Source organism: Heteronotia binoei, chromosome 5 (assembly GCF_032191835.1).
Source record: "Heteronotia binoei isolate CCM8104 ecotype False Entrance Well chromosome 5, APGP_CSIRO_Hbin_v1, whole genome shotgun sequence".
NCBI classification, from domain to species: domain Eukaryota; kingdom Metazoa; phylum Chordata; class Lepidosauria; order Squamata; family Gekkonidae; genus Heteronotia; species Heteronotia binoei.
The window spans coordinates 11,941,386-11,968,977 of NC_083227.1; the positions used below are offsets into that span (position 1 = coordinate 11,941,386).

Genomic DNA, 27,592 nt, shown 5'->3' on the forward strand with positions numbered 1-27,592 from the left:
AACAGGGCTTCTCTTATGTTGTTATGTGATGCAGAGTGTTGGACTGGATGGGCCACTGGCCTGATCCAACAGGGCTTCTCTTATGTTCTTATGTGACACAGAGTGTTGGGCTGGATGGGCCATTGGCCTGATCCAACAGGGCTTCTCTTATGTTCTTCTGTGACTCAGAGTGTTGGACTGGATGGGCCACTGGCCTGATCCAACAGGGCTTCTCTTATGTTGTTATGTGATGCAGAGTGTTGGACTGGATGGGCCACTGGCCTGATCCAACAGGGCTTCTCTTATGTTGTTATGTGATGCAGAGTGTTGGACTGGATGGGCCACTGGCCTGATCCAACAGGGCTTCTCTTATGTTGTTATGTGATGCAGAGTGTTGGACTGGATGGGCCACTGGCCTGATCCAACAGGGCTTCTCTTATGTTGTTATGTGATGCAGAGTGTTGGACTGGAGGGGCCACTGGCCTGATCCAACAGGGCTTCTCTTATGTTGTTATGTGATGCAGAGTGTTGGACTGGATGGGCCACTGGCCTGATCCAACAGGGCTTCTCTTATGTTGTTATGTGATGCAGAGTGTTGGACTGGATGGGCCACTGGCCTGATCCAACAGGGCTTCTCTTATGTTCTTATGTGACACAGAGTGTTGGGCTGGATGGGCCATTGGCCTGATCCAACAGGGCTTCTCTTATGTTCTTCTGTGACTCAGAGTGTTGGACTGGATGGGCCACTGGCCTGATCCAACAGGGCTTCTCTTATGTTGTTATGTGATGCAGAGTGTTGGACTGGATGGGCCACTGGCCTGATCCAACAGGGCTTCTCTTATGTTGTTATGTGATGCAGAGTGTTGGACTGGATGGGCCACTGGCCTGATCCAACAGGGCTTCTCTTATGTTGTTATGTGATGCAGAGTGTTGGACTGGATGGGCCACTGGCCTGATCCAACAGGGCTTCTCTTATGTTCTTATGTGACACAGAGTGTTGGGCTGGATGGGCCATTGGCCTGATCCAACATGGCTTCTCTTATGTTCTTCTGTGACTCAGAGTGTTGGACTGGATGGGCCACTGGCCTGATCCAACAGGGCTTCTCTTATGTTGTTATGTGATGCAGAGTGTTGGACTGGATGGGCCACTGGCCTGATCCAACAGGGCTTCTCTTATGTTGTTATGTGATGCAGAGTGTTGGACTGGATGGGCCACTGGCCTGATCCAACAGGGCTTCTCTTATGTTGTTATGTGATGCAGAGTGTTGGACTGGATGGGCCACTGGCCTGATCCAACAGGGCTTCTCTTATGTTGTTATGTGATGCAGAGTGTTGGACTGGATGGGCCACTGGCCTGATCCAACAGGGCTTCTCTTATGTTGTTATGTGATGCAGAGTGTTGGACTGGATGGGCCACTGGCCTGATCCAACAGGGCTTCTCTTATGTTGTTATGTGATGCAGAGTGTTGGACTGGATGGGCCACTGGCCTGATCCAACAGGCTTCTCTTATGTTGTTATGTGATGCAGAGTGTTGGACTGGATGGGCCACTGGCCTGATCCAACAGGGCTTCTCTTATGTTCTTATGTGACACAGAGTGTTGGGCTGGATGGGCCATTGGCCTGATCCAACAGGGCTTCTCTTATGTTCTTCTGTGACTCAGAGTGTTGGACTGGATGGGCCACTGGCCTGATCCAACAGGGCTTCTCTTATGTTGTTATGTGATGCAGAGTGTTGGACTGGATGGGCCACTGGCCTGATCCAACAGGGCTTCTCTTATGTTGTTATGTGATGCAGAGTGTTGGACTGGATGGGCCACTGGCCTGATCCAACAGGGCTTCTCTTATGTTGTTATGTGATGCAGAGTGTTGGACTGGATGGGCCACTGGCCTGATCCAACAGGGCTTCTCTTATGTTGTTATGTGATGCAGAGTGTTGGACTGGATGGGCCACTGGCCTGATCCAACAGGGCTTCTCTTATGTTGTTATGTGATGCAGAGTGTTGGACTGGATGGGCCACTGGCCTGATCCAACAGGGCTTCTCTTATGTTGTTATGTGATGCAGAGTGTTGGACTGGATGGGCACTGGCCTGATCCAACAGGCTTCTCTTATGTTCTTATGTGACACAGAGTGTTGGGCTGGATGGGCCACTGGCCTGATCCAACATGGCTTCTCTTATGTTCTTATGTGACTCAGAGTGTTGGACTGGATGGGCCATTGGCTTGATCCAACAGAGCTTCTCTTATGTTCTTATGTGACACAGAGTGTTGGGCTGGATGGGCCATTGGCCTGATCCAACATGGCTTCTCTTATGTTCTTATGTGACTCAGAGTGTTGGACTGGATGGGCCATTGGCTTGATCCAACAGAGCTTCTCTTATGTTCTTATGTGACACAGAGTGTTGGGCTGGATGGGCCATTGGCCTGATCCAACATGGCTTCTCTTATGTTCTTCTGTGACTCAGAGTGTTGGACTGGACGGGCCACTGGCCTGATCCAACATGGCTTCTCTTATGTTATGTTCTTATTGGGGTGTCGAACTCATTCGTTACGAAGGCTGGATGTAAATGAGACTTTGTCAGGCCAGGCCAGGTGTGTCATAAAATGCAATGCCAGGTAGCAGAGATATGAACTTTATGAAGGACACAAACGCAATTAAACATTTTAAAACAAACATGATTAAAACATTAGCGCCTGCCGGTCTTCATGGTGCTTTCTTTGTATCGATCCCGTGTGCTCCAGGCAACGGGGCAAAGGGAGCTCTGCCTCTTTCCTTTCTTCATTAAAAACAAAGTGTAAAAATAAATCATAAACCAACAGGCATGAATTTATTGCGGAAAGCTAAAACCATTTAAGGGCCCATCATAAGCCTCTCTCCTATGTGCAGTCATAAAACCACAATGGGAAGCCACTCAACTTGACCTATCTTGATCAATTCTGGACCACGTGGCATACAATAAGACACTGGATGCAGTATGTATGCCCTTGATTAAGACATACGGCTGTAGAATAAGAGGCCTCAAGAATATCTCTAAGCCTTTGTCACTTCACTAAATTTCCTTGTGGTCCAGCATTGTTCCATTGTTTTATTCTGTTCTGCATTGTGAGCCAATATGTGTACTTACAAGAACTCGTGGGCATTCGATGAAATTGCTGAGCAGTCAGGTTAAAACGGATAAAAGGAAGTCCTTCTTCACCCAAAGGGTGATTAACATGTGGAATTCACTGCCAGAGGAGGTGGTGGCGGCCACAAGCATGGCCACCTTCAAGAGGGGGTTAGATAAAAATATGGAGCAGAGGTCCATCAGTGGCTATTAGCCACAGTGTGTATATGCGTGTGTGTGTGTATATATATATATTTACAAAAAAATTTGGGGGGGCCACTGTGTGACACAGAGTGTTGGACTGGATGGGCCACTGGCCTGAGCCAACATGGCTTCTCTTATGTTCTTATGTGACACAGAGTGTTGGACTGGAGGGGCCACTGGCCTGAGCCAACAGGGCTTCTCTTATGTTCTTATGTGACACAGAGTGTTGGACTGGAGGGGCCATTGGCCTGATCCAACAGGGCTTCTCTTATGTTCTTATGTGACACAGAGTGTTGGACTGGAGGGGCCACTGGCCTGAGCCAACATGGCTTCTCTTATGTTCTTATGTGACACAGAGTGTTGGACTGGATGGGCCACTGGCCTGATCTAACATGGCTTCTGTTATGTTCTTACCTTTCTGACCTCTGAAGAAGACCAGTCTAGGTCGAAACGCATCAGGTCAAGTTGAGTGGGTTCCCATTTTTTACGGTTTTATGATTGTACATAGGATAGAGGCTTATGATGGGCCCTTAAATGGTTTTAGCTTTCTACAAGAAATACATGTATGCTGGCTTATGATTTATTTTACACTTTGTTTTTAATGTTTGGCCCTTTAATTGCATATTAACCTTTCAGCTTTCTTACTCCAGCTTTTGGGTTACGTTTCTTTCCCTTCTTTGTTTTTCGTTCCTCTTTCCTTCCTTCCCCAGGGGACCAGGATTGGGGGGGGGGGAACCTCAGCCAATAGAAGGAAGAGAGGTTTGGCTCAGTAGCTCTGCTGTGTGATTGAGAGAGCCTGGCAAAACAAACTATCCCTCCCTCCCTTCCTCCTCGAGGAGCCTCAGCCAATGGAGAAAATAGAGGCTTTGTTCTGTAGCTCCTGTCCGATTGAGCTTGGGGGGCCTGAAAGGAGCCCTCCTGGGGCCTGATTCAGCCCCCAAGCAGCATGTTTGACACCCCTGGTCTATTCTGAAAATACCACTACAAGAGCAGAATATAGCCAAAAGCCCCCAGGCGGGTTAGCAAAAAATAAGACTGCCAGCGTAGCCAACTAAGAAGGTCCCAGTAAGAACAGACAATTAACTTGAGGGATCAGACTGAGGTTCCATCTAAGTTTTAATAATAAAATAAGCCAAGGCTGGTTGCAGGGAACACATTCGAATGGGTAGAAAAAGAAGCCCCCCTCCCACAGAATACCAGTTTGGTGTAGTGGTGAAGTGTGCGGACTCTTATCTGGGAGAACCAGGTTTGATTCCCCACTCCTCCACTTGCACCTGCTGGAATGGCCTTGGGTCAGCCATAGCTCTCGTAGGAGTTGTCCTTGAAAGGGCAGCTGCTGTGAGAGATCTCTCAGCCCCACCCACCTCACAGGGTGTATGTTGTGGGGGAGGAAGGTAAAGGAGATTGTGAGCTCCTCTGAGACTCTGATTCAGAGAGAAGGGCAGGGTATAAATCTACAGTCTTCTTCTTCTTCTTGTTGTCCAGGGAAGCCTCTCTCCTCCTTCTGTTCCCTCTTTTAGTCCCATTCAAACATTTTTCTCTCCCCTCCCTTATTCTTGCTGAAGACCTGCTTTGGGAAATCTGAAACTCAAATTTCCTGCAGACTTGCAAAAGCCAAATTCTCCCTCCAACCTGGGGATCCACTATGTGAATTTTTAAATCGTTAGTTAAATTGTCATTTGCAGAAAAGTACTTTCAACACTCCAGGAATTTATATGGCTTTTCCCCTGCGTGCATCTTGTGATGTTTCGTCAGGTTCCTAATCACAGAAAAGCATTTTCCGCACTCCAAGCATTTATGTGACTGCTCCATGCACGAATCCTTTGGTGTTCACTTAGATGGCCACTCTGGGAGAAGCACCTTCCACACTCCGGACATTTATATGGCTTCTCCCCTGTGTGAATCTTTCGATGTGTGTTCAGGTTACCATTCTGAGAAAAACACTTTCCACAGTCCAAACATTTATATGGCTTCTCCCCTGTGTGAATCTTTTGATGTACAGTTAGGCTGCTGTTCTTATAGAAGCACTTTCCACACTCCAAACATTTATATGGCTTCTCCCCTGTGTGAGTCTTTTGATGTTCAGTCAGACTGGAATTCAGAGAGAAGCACTTTCCACACTCCAGGCATTTATATGGCTTCTCCCCTGTGTGAATTCTTAGATGTGACGTTAGGTGGGTGTTCCGATAAAAGCTCCTTCCACACTCCAAGCATTTATATGGCTTCTCCCCTGTGTGGATCTTTAGATGGGCAGTTAGGCTGCTGTTCTGAGAGAAGCCCCTTCCACACTCCAAGCATGTATATGGCTTCTCTCCTGTGTGGATCCTTTGATGTGCGGTTAGGTGGATATTCCGAGAAAAGCACTTCCCGCACTCCAAACATTTATATGGCTTCTCCCCTGTGTGAACCTTTTGATGTTTAGTTAGGCTGTAATTCTGAGAGAAGCACTTTCCGCACTCCAGGCATTTAAATGGCTGCTCCCCTGTGTGAATCTTTCGATGGGCAGTTAGGTGGCTATTCCGAGAAAAGCACTTTCCACACACCAAGCATTTATACGGCTTCTCCCCTGTGTGTTTCCTTTGATGCCTAGTTAGTGCACTACTCCAATGGAAGCTTTTCCACATTCCAAGCAATTATACATTTTCCAGCAAGCTGTACCATCCCCATATGTTTCAACGTTTAAATTGTAATGGCACCCTTTCTGATTCACAGCTGCATTAGGCCTTATCTTGTCTTGGGCAGAGGCCTCAGGATTATTTCTGCCCTCGCAAACAACCATATCCTTCCCTTGCTTCTCTCCTGCTTCCCTTTCCGTTCTGCAGAGTCCTGCTGACACCGCTTCATCACCTGATATTGCCTCCACCTGCAGATTGTTGTCTTTTCCCACAAGTCTCCTTCCTGAGTCCCTTTCGCTCATCATTTCCCTCACATCTCCAGCTGCAAAAAGAGAGACAGGAATCAACTAATTATGAAAAGGTGCAAACACCAGCTAACCAACTGAGCAGCTAACAAACTGAGAGAGTTTACAAGATTATGCATGGGGTGGAGAAAGTAGAGAAAGAAGTCCTTTTCTCCCTTTCTCACAATACTAGAACTCGTGGGCACTCAGTGAAATTGCTGAGCAGTCGGGTTAGAACGGATAAAAGGACGTACTTCTTCACCCAAAGGGTGATCAAGACATGGGATTCGCTGCCACGGGAGGTGGTGGTGGCTACATGCATAGATGGCTTCAAGAGAGAACTGGAAAAACATATGGAGCAGAGGTCCATCAGTGGCCGTTAGCCACTGGGTATCCATGGAACCTCTTTGTCCGGAGCAGTGATGCTCTTGGGTGCTTGGGGGGGGGGCACAGTGGGGAGGGCTTCTAATGTCCTGGCCACACTGGTGGACCTCTGATAGCACCTGGGTTTTTTGACCACTGTGTGACACAGAGTGTTGGACTGGATGGGCCATTGGCGTGATCTGACATGGATTCTCTTATGTTCATAGCAGTGAATATACCTTCTATGAAAACCTACATCGATATTAACCACACACCAGTATAACTTGGAAAAAGAGACCATGGTGACTAAAGGAAAAGGGAGGCGATTTCTTGTTTTTGTTACAATTACTTGCTCTTAAGATCACTTTTAAGGTTAATATGTTCTCTGGTGTTAGGGCACACATAAAACAGAATAAGAAATGTTTTCAAAAACACCTGAATTCTATTGGAATACTTTTCGGTAATCTGAAAGGAATAAAATATCGAAACGCTTAAATCCAGAGATTAGAGACATGGACAGACAAGCTAGATCTTTCTACAAACCTGGAAAATGATGCAGTCTTGTAGAAAAATCTTTTAAAGCATAACACCCCAAAATACTAGAAGCAGTGCCTGTAACATAAAAAATGCAGTGGCCATTGCAAGGTCACCACACAATATTGTCAGCCTTCAAGCCTTGGTTTCTGTTAGTTAGAGGCAGGGGCAGGTGATAGTGCCCTTTAGAAGCCTCCTCTGGGCCAGGTGCAGCAGTAATTGGAGCCAGGCCACTTGATACCACACCACTTGCATGACTCACCCAGGACTGGCTGCTTGCTACTGTTCTACACCGCCACACTGCTCAAGCCAGTGTGGTCCAGCAGTTTCAGAAAATATCTTGGCAGACTCAGATTCGAATTCCCACTCTGCTCTGGAAGCCAACTGGGTGACTTTGGGCCAAAAACACACAAGCATGCTAACCTCCCTCACAGAGTCATTGTGAGGATAAAATGGAGGAGCAAAGAATTCTGCAAGCTTCTTTTGAACCATTATTGGAAAGAAAAGTGGAGTATAAAGCAAACAAATTATTGGAGAAGGAGAAAGAGGAGAAGGAGAGGGAGGAGGAAAAGAAGGAGGAGGAGAAGGAGGAGGAGAAGAAGGAGGAGAAGAAGAGGAGGAGGAGAAGGAGGAGGAGGAGAAGAAGGAGAAGAAGGAGGAGAAGAAGAGGAGGAGGAAGAGAAGAAGATGATGGTGATGGTGATAATGGTGATGATAATAATATTGGATTTATACACTGCCCTATACTCTGAATCTCAGAGCGGTCACAATCTCCTTTTACCTTCCCCCCCCCGCCCCGCCACAACAGACACCCTGTGAGGTAGGTGGAGCTGAGAGGGCTCTCACAGCAGCTGCCCTTTCAAGGACAACTCCTGCGAGAGCTATGGGTAACCCAAGGCCATTCCAGCATGGGCAAGTGGAGGAGTGGGGGAATAAAACCCGATTCTCCCAGATAAAAGCCCGTACACTTCCCCACTACACAAAACTAGCTCTCCTGGAGGGAGCAGTTAAAAGATAAGATTGGTGATTAGAATGGCAATAGAGAAGGAAACATGAAAACTGGAGCATGCAGGAGCCGACAAATAACAACAAATAGCACAGAGAGAGGACTGCAGGGGGAAATAAGGCACTCCCTACAAGTCCTTGAAGGTTTCCTACTGTGCAACTGTGCCCAACACAGCTAGCGCCATGCAAAAGGACCCACCCTAGCAGCTGGGGCTGGCACAGCATAACTGGGTCAGATTTTCCCCCAAGTAGAGGTTGTTGGGGAAGGGACGGAGGGAAAGGTGAAGTTGCGAGGAGGCAATAAAGGTAGATTGTTTGGTGGGTGAGAATAAGGAAAAGAGACAGAGGAACATGAGGATATGGAGGTTGCCAGGGGAAAAAATGAGGGAACAGAAGGGAAAACATCCTTACCCAGAGAGGCCACAATCTCGTAATTTTCCTTTGTAACATCCCAGTAGAGTTTTCTCTGGCCTGCATCCAAGAGTGCCCATTCTTCCTCCGTGAAGAACATGGCTACCTCCTCAAAGGACACTGTGAATCTCTGAAAGGGGGAAATATGGCCCAGTTGATCATCTATTCTTGTCTTCAACTATTCAGGAAAGAAAGTAGAATCTCATGGGCCCGTCAACGGATTACAGAATGTAAAATGTCAAACTGACGACAAGGAAAATTGCAGCGATTCTTTTTCAGCTTCTGACAGATACAATACGCTGACTAAAACTCTCCAAGAATTATAACTCAGACCATGTCAATGAACTGGACTTCTCTTTTTTGAGACTAATTAAACGTGTTTGGGGGTGGGGGTGGGGACTGTATAGCTGACATAACATTGCATGTTACCTTGCATGTTAGTAGTAGTTAGTAGCAGTAACCTTGCATGTTAAACCCCAGAAATAAACAGGAAATTGCGCTTTGAGAGGTTTCTGCTTTAAATATTTTTGGCTGCAGAGGCGTTCTGTGTTACTCTAAAGCAGGGATAGCCAAACTTGCTTAACGGAAGAGCCACATAGAATAAATGTCAGATATTTGAGAGCCAGAAGACATGAATGTCAGATGTTTGACAGAAGGAAGGAAGGAAGGAAGGAAGGAAGGAAGGAAGGAAGGAAGGAAGGAAGGAAGGAAGGAAGGAAAGGAAGGAGGGAGGGAGGGAGGGAGGGAGGGAGGAGAGGAAGGAAGGAAGGAAGGAAGGAAGGAAGGAAGGAAGGAAGGAAGGAAGGAAGGAAGGAAGGAAGGAAGGAAGGAAGGAAGGAAGGAAGGAAGGAAGGAAGGAAGGAAGGAAGAGAAGATCGAGGGGAGGGGGGGAGAGCTGGAAAGAAAACAACTTTAACTTTAAATGCAGGGGTGGCCAGACTTGCTTAATGTAAGAGCCACATAGAATAAATGTCAGATGTTTGAGAGCCACAAGACAGGGAGGGAGGAAGGAAAATAGCTAAATAGATAGATGGGGGGATGAGGGAAAGAGAGGTGGAAAGAAAGCAACTGTAAATGCATTCTTTAAGCTGCTGGCTTGCTTGGAGAGAAATGCCATCCTCAAGCTGGCCAACAGGGCAGTGGGGGCTTTGAGAGCCACACAATATGTGTGAAAGAGCCACATGTGGAAGGAGCAAATAGAGGGGGAGGAGAGGTGGAAAGAAAGCAACTTTAACTTTAAATGCATTCTCCAAGTTGCCAGCTGGCTTGGCTTGGAGAAGTGATTTAAAGAGAGAAATGCCTTCTTCTCCAAGCTGTCTGAAAGGGTGGTGGAGGTTTCAAGAGCCACACAATATGTGTGAAAGAGCCACATGTGGCTCCCGATCCTGCTCTAAAGCTTGCATCCAGCTCTGTAAACATGATCTGGCCTATTTTGTTCTGTTTTTAAACCTAACAAACCAAAGGCCCATTCGCTTGGGGGTTGACAGGTGGAAGGCATCACTCTCTAAAGTGATGTTCTTCACCTTTCTTGGTCCACGGACCTCTTTGGCAGTCCGGTGATGCATACGGACCCCTTCTCAGAGAAATAATGAAAATATTGGGATTTCTATCGGTGACAAAGTCACACGCACTACCACGAAGACTGTGGTTTCTTGACTACAAGCACAATGGAAGGAAATGCTAACTTTCAGTTAGAGCTTAGTGAAAATAAAGATGTAATTTGCTTCCCATTCAAGTCCTGGATCACACCAAGAATTAGGCTTGCCAGTCCCCAGGTCCCCTGGTTTTTCATGCTCCTCCCACCACCAGCCAGCTGGCCAGTAAGGGAAGCTCCACCCCATGTGCCTTCAGACCTCAGCAAGGTTTAAAAGAGGCTTGCAACTGTTTGTGTTTCTGAATGTGTGTGTGCCTTTAAATCTTGGCAGGAAAGCTGCAGCAGGGTAGGGTGACCATGGCGCTCTCAGTCCCTCCGTTTGTTTGGAGGAAAATGCCATCTCCTAGGCTGTTCTTTGGTTTTCCTATAAGTCTGAAGAAGTTGGTTAAAATGCAGCAGATTGTCATATTCAGCAATGTGAGTAAATTGCCCCAGTGAGATCACAAAAGTGTGTGCTTACTAGCTGTGTTTATTTTGGCTGCTTTTGTGAGAGTGCTTGTGTTCACTTTCATTAAACGGAAGTTTAGCTGCTGGCGGACAAGGAAATGAAGACTGTCTTCAGAGGAACTGCACTGCTGTATTTTTATTCATTTTGGGGATGAGAAAGTCTCCTGGCTCCACCCCCAAAAGTTCCCAGATATTTTCTGAGTTGGACCTGGCAATCCTACCAGGGATCCATCTAGCTGACAAAAAGAAGCCCAAGGTGATCTTTGAAAACACATTCATGTGGATAAAAACACAAATACCCCACCCCCACCCTCTCTGCAGAAATCTGACGCATAAACCTCTCTCCTAACGATCCCTCTGGCCCGCTCTTCCTCTTCTAATCCTGTTCACACATTTTCTCTCCTTCTCCTATTCTTGTCCAAAAACTGCTGACAGAAATCCTAAACTCACCTTTCCTGCAGACGTGCAAAAGCCAAATTCTCCCTCCAGCCAGGGGAAACAAGGAAGAAGAGAGGCCCTGTGGAACTGCATATCCCATACATTTCCTTCTCCACCTTGAGGAAAAAACACTCCCTCGACTCCTAAAAAACACAGGGTTGACCTCTCTGGTGCTTGCAAGTCCTTCTGGGAAATGTAGTCCCCTGCAACAGCAACACCCAAAGGAAATTTTTAAAAACTTAACTCTTTGGGGATGTGAGGGCCAAAGGAAGATGACACACACACCCCTTCTCTTTTGTGTTCATAATAGAAGGGGGGAAAGACTTACACAGAGAGGCCACGGTCTCATAATTTTCCTCCATCACCTCCCAGAAGACTTTTCTTTGGCCTCGATCCAGCAGAGCCCATTCCGCCTCAGTGAATTCTACAGCTACCTCCTCAAAGGACACTGTGGATCTCTGAAAGAGAAAATATGGCCCGGTTGATAATCTATTCCTGTGCCCGGGCTTGCAAAAGAAGGACTCCATTGCCTGCTCGATTTATTAAAAGAATCCAATTCATCAAACTGATGATGAGAAAAATCCCTTTGACTTTTTGAAGAGCCATAGTCTCCAAGAAATATAAGTACAGAAAATTGCACAAAACTGGGCTTCTTGGTCAAGTCCAAGTAAATGATAAGAGAACATAAGAACATATAAGGAGTCATGTTGGATCAGGCTAGTGGCTCATCCAATCCAACACTCTGTGTCACACAGTGGCCAAAAAACCCGGGTGCCATCAAGAGGTCCACCAATGGGGCCAGGACACTAGAAGCCCTCCCACTGTTTGATTAAACAAAAAAACCCTGTACACCAGTGTCCACTAAACTGCCCTGCGCATTTAACCTCACAAATACATTAACATGATTCTACAGATTATTTCTGCTTTCAGTCCAAATAGAGAGCCAATTTGGTGTGGCGGTTAAGTGTGCGGACTCTTATCTGGGAGAACCGGGTTTAATTTCCCACTCCTCCACTTGCACCTGCTGGAATGGCCTTGGGTCAGCCAGAGCTCTCACAGGAGTTGTCCTTGAAAGGGCAGCTGCTGTAAGAGCTCTCTCAGCCCCACCCACCTCACAGGGTGTCTGTTGTGTGTGGGGGGGTGGGGGAGGTAAAGGAGACTGTGACCGCTCTGAGACTCTGAGCTTCAGAGTATAGCGCAGGATATACATTCAATGTCATCTTCTTTAGAAGAAGACGACGACGACATTGGAATTATATTTCGCCCTCCACTCAAGAGTCTCAGAGCGGCTCACAATCTCCTTTACCTTCCTCCCCCACAACAGACACCCTGTGAGGTGGGTGGGGCTGGGAGGACTCTCACAGCAGCTGCCCTTTCAAGGACAACCTCTGCCAGAGCTACGGCTTTTCCCATTTTTTGAGGGGGGGGGGGGGAATATTAGAAAGTTTGTTAAATCTTAAAGAGTTCGGTGATATTCTCACAGGGGGGTTGAACAATGGCACACAAAGAGCAAGAAAGAGCACAATAACATGTAGCGGTCCCAGAGCTCCACTTCTGTGAGCTCCTGCCAAGATGAGGCCTGGGAAGGAAGACATTTTTGTGAGTTTCCTGCATTGTGCAGGGGGTTGGACTAGATGACCCCGGGGGGTCCCTTCCAACTCTAGGATTCTATGAAAACACCATAACAAGAGCAGACGATCGCCAAACGCCATGGAGCATTCAAATAATAATTGCCTGTGCAGCCAACTAAGAAAGGCTTAGTAAGAACAGACAAAAGAATCCGGCTAGATCAGACTTGGGGGATCCATCTAAATTTTAAGAATAAAATAAGTCAAAGTTGGTTGCAGGGGACACATTAAAGGAAGTGGGGGGGCACAAATCTTGCCCGGGAAGGCGTCCTCTCTCTCCTTCAGTCCCATTCAAATGCATTTTCTCTCTCTTCCTTGATTCATGCCCAAGAATCTTTAAACTCACGTTTCTTGCAGAAATGCAAAAGTCAAATTCACCCTCCAACCGGGGGAAAGGAGAAAGCCGAGAGGCGCTGGGGAATTCCATGTTCCCCAAATTTTCTTCTCCTGTTCGATGCAACCCCCCCACCCCCCAAAAAACGCTGGGGGAAAGAAAGGGTTGGCCTCTGTCGTGCCTCGCAATGCCTTCTGGGAAATGTAGTTCCTTGCAACCATCCTTGCAAAGACAGATGGAAGAACAGAGTAGATTTGCAAAGGAACGGAGGAGAAGGTTTTAGATTTGCAGAGAGAGGGGGGGGGGTCCCTTCGCTCTTCGGTGGCTGTTTTGGGGGGCAGCTTCCCGTGACAGCCCCACACTGCAGGAGAGACCAGCTGGAGACATGTTGAAAAAGAGCCAGAAGGAGGTAATGGGGGAAGAAATGCTTTTCAGCCCAGATGTCCAGGCTGCCTTATTGCACTGTGTTCTCCTACTGGGAAACAGGGTTGCCGATCCCCAGGTGGGGGCAGGGGATCCCCCGGTTTGGAGGCCCTCCCCTCCGCTTCGGGGTCATCAGAAAGGGGGGAGGAGGGAAATGTTTCTTCATCACTGGCTCTTTTCATGCAAACCTTGGCTGCCTACAGAAAGGCAGCAGAACTGCTTAGCTGTAGTGCTAGTCTTGGACCCGAGGACGTAACCTCGTTTCATAAGAACATAAGAGAAGCCATGTTGGATCAGGCCAACGGCCCATCAAGTCCAACCCTCTGTGTCACACAGTGGCAAAAAATGTTATATACACACATACACTGTGGCTAATAGCCACTGATGGACCTGTGCTCCATATTTTTATCTAAACCCCTCTTGAAGGTGGCTATACTTGTGGCCGCCACCACCTCCTGTTGCAGTGAATTCCACATGTTAACCACCCTTTGGGTGAAGAAGTACTTCCTTTTATCCGTTTTAACCCGACTGCTCAGCAATTTCATCGAATGCCCACGAGTTCTTGTGTTGTGAGAAAGGGAGAAAAGTACTTCTTTCTCTACTTTCTCCATTCCATGCATTATCTTGTAAACCTCTATCATGTCACCCCGCAGTAGACGTTTCTCCAAGCTAAAGAGTCCCAAGCGTTTCAACCTTTCTTCATAGGGAAAGTGCTCCAGCCCTTTAATCATTCTAGTTGCCCTTCTCTGGACTTTCTCCAATGCTATAATATCCTTTTTGAGGTGCGGCGACCAGAACTGCACACAGTACTCCAAATGAGACCGCACCATCGATTTATACAGAGGCATTATGATACTGGCTGATTTGTTTTCAATTCCCTTCCTAATAATTCCCAGCATGGCGTTGGCCTTTTTTATTGCAAACGCACACTGTCTTGACATTTTCAGTGAATTATCTACCATGACCCCAAGATCTCTCTCTTGGTCTGTCTCTGCCAGTTCACACCCCATCAACTTGTATTTGTAGCTGGGATTCTTGGCCCCAATGTGCATTACTTTGCACTTGGCCACATTGAACCGCATCTGCCACGTTGACGCCCACTCACCCAGCCTCAACAGATCCCTTTGGAGTTCCTCACAATCCTCTCTGGTTCTCAAATCCTTACTTGGTCACAGAGCTCATTGGTTGTCCTTGGAGCTAGTCGAGGAGTGGCCAGACTTGCTTAATGTAAGAGCCACGCAGAATAAACGTCAGAGGTTTGAGAGATGGGAGGAAGGAAGGAAAATAGAGGGGGAGGAAAGGTGGAAAGACAGAACCTTTAAATGCATTGCCCAAGCCAGCCAGTGAGTGGTGGGGGAGGGCTTCAAGAGCGACACAAGATGTGTGAAAGAGCCACAGTTTGGCCACCTCTGAGCTAGCCTCTTGCTCTCTCCCGCGCATATCCTCCAGGGCTCTTGTGAGAATAAAATGGGGTGTCGCTTTGGAGGAAAGGAATGATACCAGTGTCCTAAGCCAGCATTTATAAAAGTGGGGAGAAAACTTGTTCTGCCTCTATCCCATTACAAGTCCCATGTATCGCTCGACAAATAAAGGATTCTAGTGATTCCCGGAATAGATGCTGCTGCCGCAAACTGAATCAGACTTTTGGTCCCTCAAAGTCAGTATTGTGTGCTCAAGATGAAGAAGAAGAAGATATTGGATTTATATCCCGCCCTTCACTCCAAAGAGTCTCAGAGCGGCTCACAATCTCCTTTCCCTTCCTCCCCCACAACAAACACCCTGTGAGGTGGGTGGGGCCAAGAGGGCTCTTACAGCAGCTGCCCTTTCAAGGACAACCTCTGCCAGGGCTATGGCTAACCCAAGGCCATTCCAGCAGGTGCAAGTGGAGGAGTGGGGAATCAAACCCGGTTCTCCCAGATAAGAGTCCACACACTTAACCACTACACCAAACTGGCCACTACACCAAACCACTACACTCAGACTGGCAGCGGCTCTCTAGGGCCGGGGTCCTCAAACTTTTTAAATAGGGGGCCAGTTCACTGTCCCTCAGACTGTTGGAGGACCGGACTGCCGTTACTGTACAAGGCCGCGGGCCGTCAGTTCTCCGTCTTCTGCATCTCTCTCCCTTCCCCACACCACACACCCCGGCCTGGGAACTCACCTCACCTCGGTATTACCTCACACTCTGTCTCCGCCGCCTCAGCCCAGGGCCGGAAGTGTGCGTTGCTAACGCGAGTTTAGGTCGAACGTCACTTCCGGTCTGATTTTGCCATAACTCGGCGGGCAGCATAAACGTCCTCAGCGGGCCGTAGTTTGAGGACCCCTGCTCTAGGGTCTCAGACAGACCTGGTGCCTGGTCCTTTAACTGATGACGCTGGGGATTGAACCTGGGGCCTTCTGCATACCAAACAGATGCTCTACCAAATATATCAATGTACCTTTAATGGCGTTACAGTATTCAAAAAAGATACATTGCAACGTACACTTCCAGCGATTAAAATTCATCCAAAAACATACGATTTGTATAAAAAGCCTATGTCTACGAACAGCTGCTTCTGCTAAAAATTTAGCTACTATATTAGTGGTTCCTGTGAAAGCATCATTAAGCAAATTATATAAATTTTTGGCCACTGTGTGATACAGAGTGTTGGACTGGATGAGCCATTGGCCTGATCCAACATGGCTTTTCTTATGTTCTTAAATATCGGACTGTGCTATATTGGTTTCTAAATAGGTCAGAATATAAGGGTAGAAGTTTGTTACCAGACTCTGTGTGTAATTGGCAATAATATGGGAACATAATATGGGAAATTGAGTCAATATAAATAGTGGGGTAACTGCAGAGTCTTTCCTGTAAGGCAGGGGTGGGGAACCTCCATCCTGAGGGCCGTATGTGGCCCTCGAGGTCACTTGGTGTGGCCCTCGGGGATTGCTGGGCTGAACCGAGCCATATGGCAGCCTCCCTGGGGCCTGGCTGGCCAGCGAGGATCGTGGGGCCCAGCTGCGCTGTGCGGCAGCCTCCCTGGGGCCTGGCTGGCCGGCCAGAATTGCTGCAGGGCCTGCAAAAGTTACTGTCACAGTTCAGTTTGCACTTGATTATCCCAGATGGTGTGGCCTAATATGCTAATGAGCGCATGACCTAATATGCTAATATTAGGGGATGTGGTCTAACATGCTACTGAGTTCCTGCTGGGCTTTTTGTACCAAAAAGCCCTGGACCTATGCATTTGCCTAGGGCGGAGGGCCGGGTGTGTGTGTGTGTGCACCAGATTAGGCTCTCCCCACATGACTTCAAATAGAAAAACAATTATTTGCATTAATGTTGCCGGCCTGAATCATTCTCCCTTGGCAGAGCACTGTTTTTTAAGCTGATGATTTTTTGAAGTTGATGATGAAGTTGATGGGTTTGATTCCCCACTCCTCCACTTGCAGCTGTTGGAATGGCCTTGGGTCAGCCATAGCTCTAGCAGAGGTTGTCCTTGAAAAGGGCAGCTGCTGTGAGAGCCCTCTCAGCCCCACCCACCTCACAGGGTGTCTGTTGTGGGGGAGGAAGGGAAAGGAGATTGTGAGCCGCTCTGAGACTCTTCGGAGTGGAGGGCGGGATATAAATCCAATATCTTCTTCTTCTTTATGGCCCGCGAATGATGTTATAAATATCCATGTGGCCCTTGACAGAAAAAAAGTTCCCCATCCCTGCTGTAAGGGAATGCTATGAAATCGACACAACAGCATGTTAGAGGGGAAGACGTTCAGCCGCGCTAATGTAAAGGCTCTACGATGGTGAGGATGGCTGAGATTATGATCTACCACTGACCCACCACAGTTTATAATATTCCTGAATGCGCATACAGAAACTTTGTAAGCCTGATTAAAGGTGACTCGTGGTGTTTGCAGATGAGACCCTGCCCCTTTTCGGAGAGTCACAAAGGCCAGAAACTCCCAAGCCCCTGCACTTCAACCGCTCTTTCATCTAAGTCTGCCTTTTCCTCAAGGCTAGCCTTCCTCCTGTAGGAAGGCAGATCGCTGTCTTCTTGCCTGTTTCCCTCGCAATAAAACAACAGAGTTAAAATAATATCATAAAATGGACATTACGAAACAGCAGCAGCACAGAAACAATCTTACTAGGGTTGCCAAGTCCAATTCAAGAAATATCTGGGGACTTTGGGGGTGGAGCCAGGAACAAAGGTGTGACAAGCACAATTGAACTCCAAGGGAATTCTGGCCATCACATTTCAAGGGACGGCACACCTTTTAAATGCCTTCCTTCCATAGGAAATAATGAAGGATAGGGGCACCTTCTTTGGGGGCACATAGAATTGGACCCCCTGGTCCAATCTTTCTGAAACTTGGGGGGTATTTTGGGGAGAGGCACCAGATGCTACATGGCAAATTTGGGGTCTCTACCTCAAAAAACAGCCCCCCCCCAGAGCCCCAGATACCCGCAGATCCATTCTCCATTATTTTCTATGGGAATAAATCTCCCTAGGGAATAAGAGAGTTCCCAGCAGATATTTCCCTCCCCTCCCCCCACTTTCTGATGACCCTGAAGCGGGGGGAGGGCCTCCAAACCGGGGGATCCCCTGCCCCCACCTGGGGATTGGCAACCCTAAATCTTACAGACATTAGGCGGGTAAACAGCATGCGGCTGATGGCTAATAGCATCGCATAACACCATCATGGTGAAATCTGGGGGGAAGTGATGACTTTCAAAGGATGCCCGCTGGATCAATTAAAAGCCTGGTGGAAGAGCTCCATTTTGGTGTAGTTTCAAGTTTCAAGTTCAAGTTTATTTCAATTTATATCCCGCCCTTCCCACCGAAGTGGCTCAGGGCAGCTCACAACACATAAAATCTAACATAACTTTTGAATTTAAAACATCTTACACAGTTAAAATAGTAAAATAATAAAACATACAACAGCGGTCTATCAAAACTACACTCAGTTTCCAACGCCAGTTAGTTATAAGCCAGTTTGGTGCAGTGGTTAAGTGCGTGGACTCTTATCTGGGAGAACCGGGTTTGATTCCCCACTTCTCCACTTGCACCTGCTGGAATGGCCTTGGGTCAGCCATAGCTCTGGCAGAGGTTGTCCTTAAAAGGGCAGCTGCTGTTAGAGCTCTCTCAGCCCCACCCACCTCACAGGGTGTCTGTTGCGGGGAAGGAAGGTAAAGGAGATTGTGAGCCGCTCTGAGACTCTTCGGAGTGGAGGGCGGGATATAAATCCAATATCTTCTTCTTCTTCTTCTACTCAGACTGGCAGTGGCTCTCCAGGGTCTCAGCTGAGGTTTTTCACATCTATTTGCCTGGGCTCTTTTTAGTTGGAGATGCTGGGGATTGAACCTGGGACCTTCTGCTTACCAAGCAGATGCTCTGCCACTCAGCCACCGTCCCTCCCCTACTCAGACAGGGATACTGGCTGTTTATCTCATTACATATACTAAACCCATCTTCCACTATATTTTAATGTATTCTTTTTTCTAGCTGCAAACTAGAATGATGTTTATATGTGCGTTACATGTTTAAATCAAACCCTCATTTTAACCGAAGGCTAGCATTACAACAAAGAGCCCCGTGGCGCAGAGTGGTAAAGCTGCAGTACTGCAGTCTGAACTCTCTGCTCACGACCTGAGTTCGATCCCGGCGGAAGCTGGTTTCAGGTAGCTGGCTCCAGGTTGACTCAGCCTTGCATCCTTCGGAGGTCGGTAAATGAGTACCCAGCTTGCTGGGGGGGAAGTGTAGATGACTGAGGAGGAAGAAGAAGATATTGGATTTATATCCCGCCCTCCACTCCGAAGAGTCTCAGAGCAGCCTACAATCTCCTTTCCCTTCCTCCCCCACAACAGACACCCTGTGAGGTGGGTGGGACTGGAGAGGGCTCTCCCAGCAGCTGCCCTTTCAAGGACAACCTCTGCCAGAGCTATGGCTGACCCAAGGCCATGCTAGCAGGTGCAAGTGGAGGAGTGGGGAATCAAACCCGGTTCTCCCAGATAAGAGTCCGCACACTTAACCACTACACCAAACTGGCGACGGCAAACCACCCCGTAAAAAGTCTGCCGTGAAAACGTTATGAAAGCAACGTCACCCCAGAGTTGGAAACGACTGGTGCTTGCACAGGGGAGGCTACCCTTTTTTTTAACGTTACAACAGACTCTCATTTATTGCACTTCATGCCCAGGTTACTTAATGGGTTTAGTACATGGACATCGATCTGCTTTATATTACCCTTTGGGTGTTTTGTTTTAAAATAAAAAACATGTTTATTTCAATAAACAGATTAACATTCTGTATGCTCCAACAAAGTCAGCTAGTCGCCAATAAACATCCAAATGAACCACAAGTGCAAACAGTGCAAAATCAAATTAAAAACAAATTAATGCCAGACCAGTGTATTATGTGCAGTTGAACCGAAATTCCCTTCGTTGACGTTTCAGCCCAGTTAACACTAACAATCACCAGACCCCAATTTATGATTCTTTTAATCTGTTAAAAAAACATTTCCACGACTCTGCATACTAACTCACTGCCCGCTTTCGCTATGTTTAGGACTGCTGGCCATTCCATCCTATTGTCTGATGAAGTGTGCTTAGAGCACCCGAAAACGTAACATTCGGAATAAAAGCACAAAATAGGAGTCGATTGCACCTTTAAGACCAACTGAGTTTTAGTCAGAACGTAAACTTTCGTGTGCCTTCACACTTCTTCAGACGAGGAATGAGGTACAGTAAGCAGAGCCACATACAGCTGGTGGGGTTTGGAATGCCAAGGGGCACAAAGTTAAAATCCAGTAGCAGAATAGTAAAATTAGCATCCAGTTAATTTAATAGTAAAATTAAAATCCAATAGCAGAATAGTAAAATTAGCAAATTCAGAACATCTTTGATCTGGGTTGCATGAGCGTGGGAAACCATAAAACAGTAATTTCAGAATGTGAGAATGCCTGTTAATTATTCTATTGCTAATAAACCTGGATCAAGAAGAGGGCAGGTTTATTAGCAATAAGAATATAAGAACATAAGAGAAGCCATGTTGGATCAGCCCAATGGCCCATCCAGTCCAACACTCTGTGTCACACAGTGGCCAATATATATATATATGCACTGTGGCTAATAGACACTGATGGACCACTGCTCCATATTTTTATCCAATCCCCTCTTGAAGCTGGCTATGCTTGTAGCCGCGGCCACCTCCTGTGGCAGTGAATTCCACATGTTAATCACTTCCTTTTATCCGTTTTTAACCTGACTGCTCAGCAATTTCATTGAATGCCCACGAGTTCTTGTGTGGTGAGAAAGGGAGAAAAGTACTTCTTTCTCTACTTTCTCCATCCCATGCATTATCTTGTCAACCTCTAGCATGTCCCCCCCCCACCGCAGTCGACGTTTCTCCAATAGAATAATTAACAGGCAGTCTCACATTCTGACATGTTACTGTTTTATGGTTTCCCACGCTAATGCAACCCAGATCAAAGGTTTTCTGAATTTGTTAATTTTACTATTCTGCTCTTGGATTTTAACTTTGTACCACTTGGCATTCCAAAACCCCACCAGCTATATGTGGCTCTGCTTACTGTACCTCATTCCTCGTCTGAAGAAGTGGGCATGCACATAAAAGCTTGCATTCTGAATAAAACTAAGTTGGTCTTAAAGGTGCAATTGACTCCTATTTTGTTCTACTACTTCAGACCAACACGGCTGCCTATTTGGATCATTCTGAATAAAACGTCGTTAGTCTTAAAGGTACAGCTTGACTCTTGCTTTGTTCTCTCTTCTCCAAGGGTTAAAGCAAAGGATTCCTGTGTCCTAGAGAGGCATGTTGGGGAGTGAGGGGGGAACCATTTCCGGCCTCACAGAAGCCTCTTTGGATCGCTGGAGCTGCTGCTTGAATGGCTGGGGAGGATTTGGTGAGCTCAGAGGGGATTATTATTTTTGGGGGGGGGGAGGGGGGACTGCAATGCAAAGCTCAAAGTGGAGAAGAAGAAGCTTATTGGAGGAAGGGGGAGATCCTTCCCCTTTCAGTTCAACCCCCCCCCCCCTTTGTATGAAAAAAATCTGCTTTAAGCAAAGTCAAAGAAACCCCAGAGAAGATCAGGGGGGTGAAAAACTGGCAGGAGGCACAAAAAGGAAAGGGACATTCTTGCCCTTTTGGCGGGTGTGTGTGTGTGTGTGATGGGTCACACCTGGGGGGGGAGCAGGAGATTTGAGGTGTGGGGGAGAGAAAAGACTCTGCCCCCCCCCACACACACACACACACTCCTGCCAAAAGGGCAAGAATGTCCCTTTCCTTTTTGTGCCTCCTGCCAGTTTTCTTTCTTTCCTGCCAGTTTCTTTCCCACCCAGGCCAAAGACTCATTGGGTGCATTCACACTACACTAAACAATGTGTTTTGCAGCTAGATTTTTGCTATTCTTACACAGCGAGAATCGTCGCAAAGCGCATTACTTAGTGTCATGTGAACCCACCATTTGGGAAGCTAGTGTGCGGAGAAGATCTTGAGGTGATAGATAGACAGACAGACAGACAGACAGTTTATAAATAAATGAGAGATGATAGATAGATAGATAGATAGATAGATAGATAGATAGATAGATAGATAGATAGATAGATAGATAGATAGATAGATAGATAGATAGATAGATAGATAGATAGATAGATAGATAGATAGATGTGACCATTGCCCATTACAATTAAAAGAAGGGGGGGAAAGCAATTACATCCCTAATATTATAAAACTACATTCAGTTTTTGAATTCAGTTATGCAGAATCTAAAGTGTCTAAAGTACCTCAAATGAAAAATGTAAACAACATTTATAAAATTTCTGTTTTCAGTCGCTACTACATTACTATGTCATTGCCTTACATCTCAACAAGTTGCATTCTGAAAAACCATCCTTGCTCTAACTTTTCTTGCTGCTAATGCAAAGGGCGCTACCCTATAAGAAACCTGAGGGTTCATTTCCAACAACAGATAAATTAGCTTCTCACTGGCAGAGAAATTAAGTAGTTGGTTTAGGAATCTAGGAATCTTCTTCTAGGATCCAGGGGCATTAGTGGATACCTCAATGAAAGATCATGCAAAGTGATGGTATCATTTTACTCTGCTCTGGTTAGACCTCACCTAAAATATTGTGTTCAGTTTTGGACACCACAATTTAAGAAGGATATAGACAATCTGGAATATGTCCAGAGGAGGGCAACCAAGAGGGTGAGGCCAAGTCTTATGAGATGCAGATGAAGTCCTATGATAACGGATAAAAGGAAGTACTTCTTCACCCAAAGGGTGATTAACATGTGGAATTCACTGCCACAGGAGGTGGTGGTGGCCACAAGTATAGCCACCTTCAAGAGGGGTTTAGATAAAAATATGGAGCACAGGTCCATCAGTGGCTATTAGCCACAGTGTGTGTGTATATATAACAGAGTGTGTGACACAGAGTGTTGGACTGGATGGGCCGTTGGCCTGATCCAACATGGCTTCTCTTATGTTCTTATGAGAAAAGGCTGAAGGAGCTGGGCATATTTAGCCTGGAGAGGAGATGGCTGAGAGGTGATATGATCACCATCTTCAAGTACTTCTGGGTTGTCATATAGAGGATGGTGCAGAATTGTTTTCTGTTGCCCCAGAAGGTCAGAACAGAACCAATGGGTTGAAATTAAATCAAACCATTTCTGGCTAAATGTTAGGAAGAACTTCCTGACCGTTACAGCGGTTCCTCAGTGGAACAGGCTTCCTCTTCAGGAGGTGGTGGGCTCTCCTTTGGAGGTTTTTAATCTTACAGTAACGCTGATCCTGAGAACTTAGGGAGAGGTATTTGTGAATTTCCTGCACTGTGTACGGTTTTGGATCAGATGTCCCTGGAGGCTCCTTCCAACTCATTGATTCTATGAAAAAGAGGTTTCCTGTCCAAAAATACCACAAGCAAAATAATCTAGAAAAGGGGACCGCTTAAGAAGAAGGGTAGACCTGCAACCTGGTCTCATCCTACAACCCAGATTGTGAGCAATTTTATCCAAGATAAAATATTCCCAGCACTTACTCAGCCAGTTTGGTGAAGCGGTTAAGTGCACGGACTCTTATCTGGGAGAACCGGGTTTGATTCCCCACTCCTCCACTTGCAGCTGCTGGCATGGCCTTGGGTCAGCCATAGCTCTGGCAGAGGTTGTCCTTGAAAGGGCAGCTGCTGTGAGAGCCCTCTCAGCCCCACCCACCTCACAGGGTGTCTGTTGTGGGAAAGGAAGGGAAAGGAGATTGTAGGCCGCTCTGAGCCTCTGTCCTTGAAAGGGCAGCTGCTGTGAGAGTCCTCTCAGCCCCACCCACCTCACAGGGTGTCCGTTGTGGGGGAGGAAAATAAAGGAGATTGTGAGGCACTCTGAGACTCTGAAATTCAGAGTGGAGGGCGGAATATAAATCCAATATCATCATCATCATCAACAACAACAACCAATGAGGGAGGCGAATTAACCTCCAATCTGTTGCTATTTGGTTTGGCATTAATAAACACTGATAATTTTTATATTAATATGTAGCAATCTATTTGTAAATTGTCGATCAATCAGTATTTATTTCAAAGATTTCAGGTGTTCACGGCTGGCAACATCATTAGGGTTGGTAGAATCTTTTGGGCTCAAGTGCCGTGTTCTACTGGAGAAAGTTTTTCTTCCAGACGTTTCATTCTCAGCTGCACTCACTCAGTGCACAGCAGCCAAGAAGGTCAGAGCGCCTGCTCCGGCTGCAACGCCACTGAGGATGTTCTCCGCAGCCGAGAACGAAACGTCTGGAAGAAAAACTTTCTCCAGTAGAACACGGCACTTGAGCCCGAAAGATTCTACAAACCCTAATGAGTATTTATTTCAGTCAAAGGCCAGAACAGCAATAAAGGGAGACAACAAGACAACTCATAAGAGTACAATCGAAATTTGTAAACTGTCCATTTGGGCTTTGTCTCTTTGTTATCGTGTTTATTTATTTATCACTTTCCATTTATATCCCGCCCTCTCCGCAAGCGGACTCAGGGCGGCTTACAACATCATAAAAACAATCAATTCAATAAAACATATAAAACCATAATTTACTTATATCAATTTAAAAACCATTCTATAGCGCTGTTTCAGTCCAATATAGGCGGTATTGACTTCCCGACTATGATCGCCAGCATTCTGTAGGATGTCCGGTGGATTTCTGAAATAAAATTATTCTGAACTTGAAAAAAAAGAAGAAGTTTCCTGCCATTTTTTTTCCCCAGGCAGCAGCGGAAAGAAACTTTTGATGCCTTCTTCGCTGACTCTGTGCGGTGGAGGAAAACGGACCACCATGAAGCTTGCTCCGGTAAGGGTAGAGCAATCACTGGGGAGACAGGAATAGTTTCTTCTCTCTTGCAGGGCTTCCAGAATCAGGCTTCTTGGGTACAAATTCATTCTTTAATGCAGAGCGTTTTAAAAGAGCAAGATACAGCTGAAACCAGAGTCCTTTTTGTTAGGCTTAATGGACAACCCACTGGGGAAAAGTCATACAATCTACAGCCGCGAGAATGACGTATGCACAAAAAATGGAAATGTCTGGCTGCATACAGGGCTTTTTTTTGTAACAGGGACTCATTTGCATATTAGGCCGCACCCACCTGATGTAGCCAATCTTCCAAGAGCTTACAGTAGGCCCTGTAAGCTCCAGGAGGATTGGCTACATCAGGTGGGTGCGGCCTAATATGCAAAGGAGTTCCTGCTACAAAAAAAGCCCTGAGTAGAAGTACGGTTCAAGAAGATGTTGGACTATGAAGCTGTGGCTAAAACTATAAAGCTGTGGTTAGGGAAAAGACAATTACACCATTTATTGGCAACTGGAAACCCGTTGACTTTTTGCATGAAAAAGATAAGGATGACTTAGTAACTTGTGGTTTCTCTGACTAAGAAATATGCTTAAGGGGAATGAAAAAGAGATTTTTTGTTTGTTTGTAGTTATAAGCAAGGGAAATTGTGTAATGAAAATTATATTTGTGGTAGAGCAAACTGGAAGCCTTTTGTATCCCCCTCCACCTTTCTCTTTTAGTTTTTTTAAGACTGCAGATTTAAGACTTTTAATACTGCAGATTTATACCCCGCCCTTCTCTCTGAATCAGAGACTCAGAGCGGCTCACAATCTCCTTTATCTTCCTCCCCCCACAACAGGTACCCTGTGAGGTGGGTGGGGCTGAGAGGGCTCTTATAGCAGCTGCCCTTTCAAGGACAGAGTCTCAGAGCGGCCTACAATCTCCTTTCCTTCTTCCCCCACAACAGACACCCTGTGAAGTGGGTGGGGCTGGAGAGGGCTCTCACAGCAGCTGTCCTTTCAAGGACAGTGTCTCAGAGTGGCCTACAATCTCCTTTCTCTTTTTCCCCCACAACAGACACCCTGTGAGGTGGGTGGGGCTGGAGAGGGCTCTCACAGCAGCTGCCCTTTCAAGGACAACCTCTGCCAGAGCTCTGGCTGACCCAAGGCCGTTCCAGCAGCTGCAAGCGGAGGAGTGCGGGAATCAAACTTGGTTCTCCCAGATAAGAGTCTGCGCACTTCACCACTACGCCAGACTGGCTTTAAATAGTGTATGATCTTGGAAGTTTTTACTTCTTTTGTATGTCTTCCGGTTTTCTCCCTTTAATAAAACTAAAATGTATGCATCGAAAGAGAAAGCATTATTCAATGTGTGCAAAAACACACCCACAAGAGTTGGCCCTCTCTTTTCCACCAACGGCCCCTAAGTTCCCTGTTCCCTAACCCAGTTAGCAGTTCAAGCGGGAAGGGCGTTAAAACATCTGCGTCTCCTCCAGCCCACCAGAGGGCAATGTCTGGCTTTCCTCTTAGCCAAGCATCACTGTGGTTTTGCATGCTCTGATCCTGCTGTCTATGGAAACTCCTTCCTCCTAGATCAGGGATGTCAAACTCCTTTGTTATGAGAGATGGATCTGACATAAATGAGACCTTGTTGGGCCGGGCCATGTCGGGTTGGGCCAGGCCATGTGTGTACCTATTTAAAGTGAGGTAGCAGAGATATAAACTTATAAAGTTTATATCTCTGCTACCTCACTTTAAATAGGACACAGACAAACACAGTTAAAATGTGCTTAAAATGGTAGCACTTGTTGCTCTTAAAGGTGCTTTCTTTGTATTTCTCCCGTGGGCTTCAGGGAACTGGGCAAAGGAAGCTCCGGCTCTTTCTTTCCTGCCCCAGGGGCCTAGAGGGGGGAGGAGCCTCAGCTAATACAAGGAAGAGAGGCTCGGTTCAGTAGCTCTGCTGTGTGATTGAGAGAGCCTGGAAAAGCAAGCTGTGCCCTCCCCCCCTTCCTCCCCAGGGGGAGAGCCTCAGCCAATGGAAAAAATAGAGGTTTTGCTCTGTAGCTCCTGTGCGATTGAGCAAGCCTGGCAAAGCAAGCTGTTAAGAAGAAGGAAGCAAGAGAGTGGGAGAAGGAAGCAGATGACAGCCAGTTGCTCAGGAGCCTGATAGGAGCGCTCCAGGGGCCTGATTCGGCCCCCCAAACTGCATGTTTGACAACCCTATCCAAGAGGTTGAGCAGACAAGGAGAAAGCCAGAGCAGGCGGTAGCCTGGTAGCCCCCGTGAGTTCCACCTCCCCCTCGCCCCCCCATATTGCCCCAGGATACTCCTAAAAAGAGCTGAGGAGGGAAAGCCTCAGGACCCTGATCGCCTCCTGGCTGCTGCTGTTCAGGAATTGTTTTAATGTCCATGTTTGCTTGCTGGGGGGAAAGTGTAAAAGACTGGGGAAGGCAATGGCAAACCACCCTGTAAAAAGTCTGCCGTGAAAACGTTGTGAAAGCAACGTCACCCCAGAGTCGGAAACGACTGGTGCTTGCACAGGGGACCTTTCCTTTCCTTTCCTTGGATGTGTTTCTCACGAACCAGTTTTCCAGTGATGAATATAATGACTCTCTTCTTCCCCTTTCTCTTTCTCCTCCAGGATCCTCCGGTGTCCTTTGAAGAGGTGGCCGTGTATTTCACCCCGGGGGAATGGACCCTGCTGAGCTCCTCTCAGAGAGCTCTGTACAAGGAAGTCATGCTGGAGAATTTTGGGAATGTGGCCTCTCTGGGTGAGCGATTTTTCTCCTCAATGCTATTGAGTGTGCCAATGACACACTCTGTGGCGTGAGGAAACGTCGACTGCGGAGTGACATGGTAGAGGTTTGCAAGAT

General features: G+C 46.8%; 2 protein-coding genes across 2 annotated transcripts; both read right to left on the reverse strand.

Annotated features, from left to right (window-relative positions):
- Positions 1-5,049: 5,049 nt before the first annotated feature.
- On the reverse strand, positions 5,050-5,910 carry LOC132571710 (zinc finger protein ZFP2-like). The gene has a single exon (XM_060238504.1). It carries the CDS (start codon positions 5,908-5,910, stop codon positions 5,050-5,052), a length of 861 nt encoding a protein of 286 aa, XP_060094487.1.
- Positions 5,911-6,010: 100 nt separating this feature from the next.
- LOC132571711 (zinc finger protein 560-like) lies at positions 6,011-13,092 on the reverse strand. The gene is made up of 6 exons (XM_060238505.1): positions 13,012-13,092; positions 11,366-11,495; positions 11,050-11,240; positions 8,499-8,628; positions 6,134-6,223; positions 6,011-6,045 (listed from the first exon to the last, which is right to left on the reverse strand). Exons 1-6 carry the CDS (start codon positions 13,090-13,092, stop codon positions 6,011-6,013), a joined length of 657 nt encoding a protein of 218 aa, XP_060094488.1.
- Between the last annotated feature and the right edge of the window lie 14,500 nt (positions 13,093-27,592).

What these genes read in the sequence shown, in the direction of transcription:
- LOC132571710 (XM_060238504.1), bottom strand. Translation starts at nt 5,910, where the DNA reads ATGTGGAAAAGCTTCCATTGGAGTAGTGCACTAACTAGGCATCAAAGG.
- LOC132571711 (XM_060238505.1), bottom strand. Translation starts at nt 13,092, where the DNA reads ATGGAATTCCCCAGCGCCTCTCGGCTTTCTCCTTTCCCCCGGTTGGAG. An exon ending in TTTGCACGTCTGCAGGAAAG is followed by an intron (nt 8,629 to 11,049) that starts GTGAGTTTAGGA and finishes TCCCCCTTTCAG; the next exon opens with AGATTCACAGTGTCCTTTGA. An exon ending in GCAGGTGGAGGCAATATCAG is followed by an intron (nt 6,046 to 6,133) that starts GTGATGAAGCGG and finishes TTGCGAGGGCAG; the next exon opens with AAATAATCCTGAGGCCTCTG.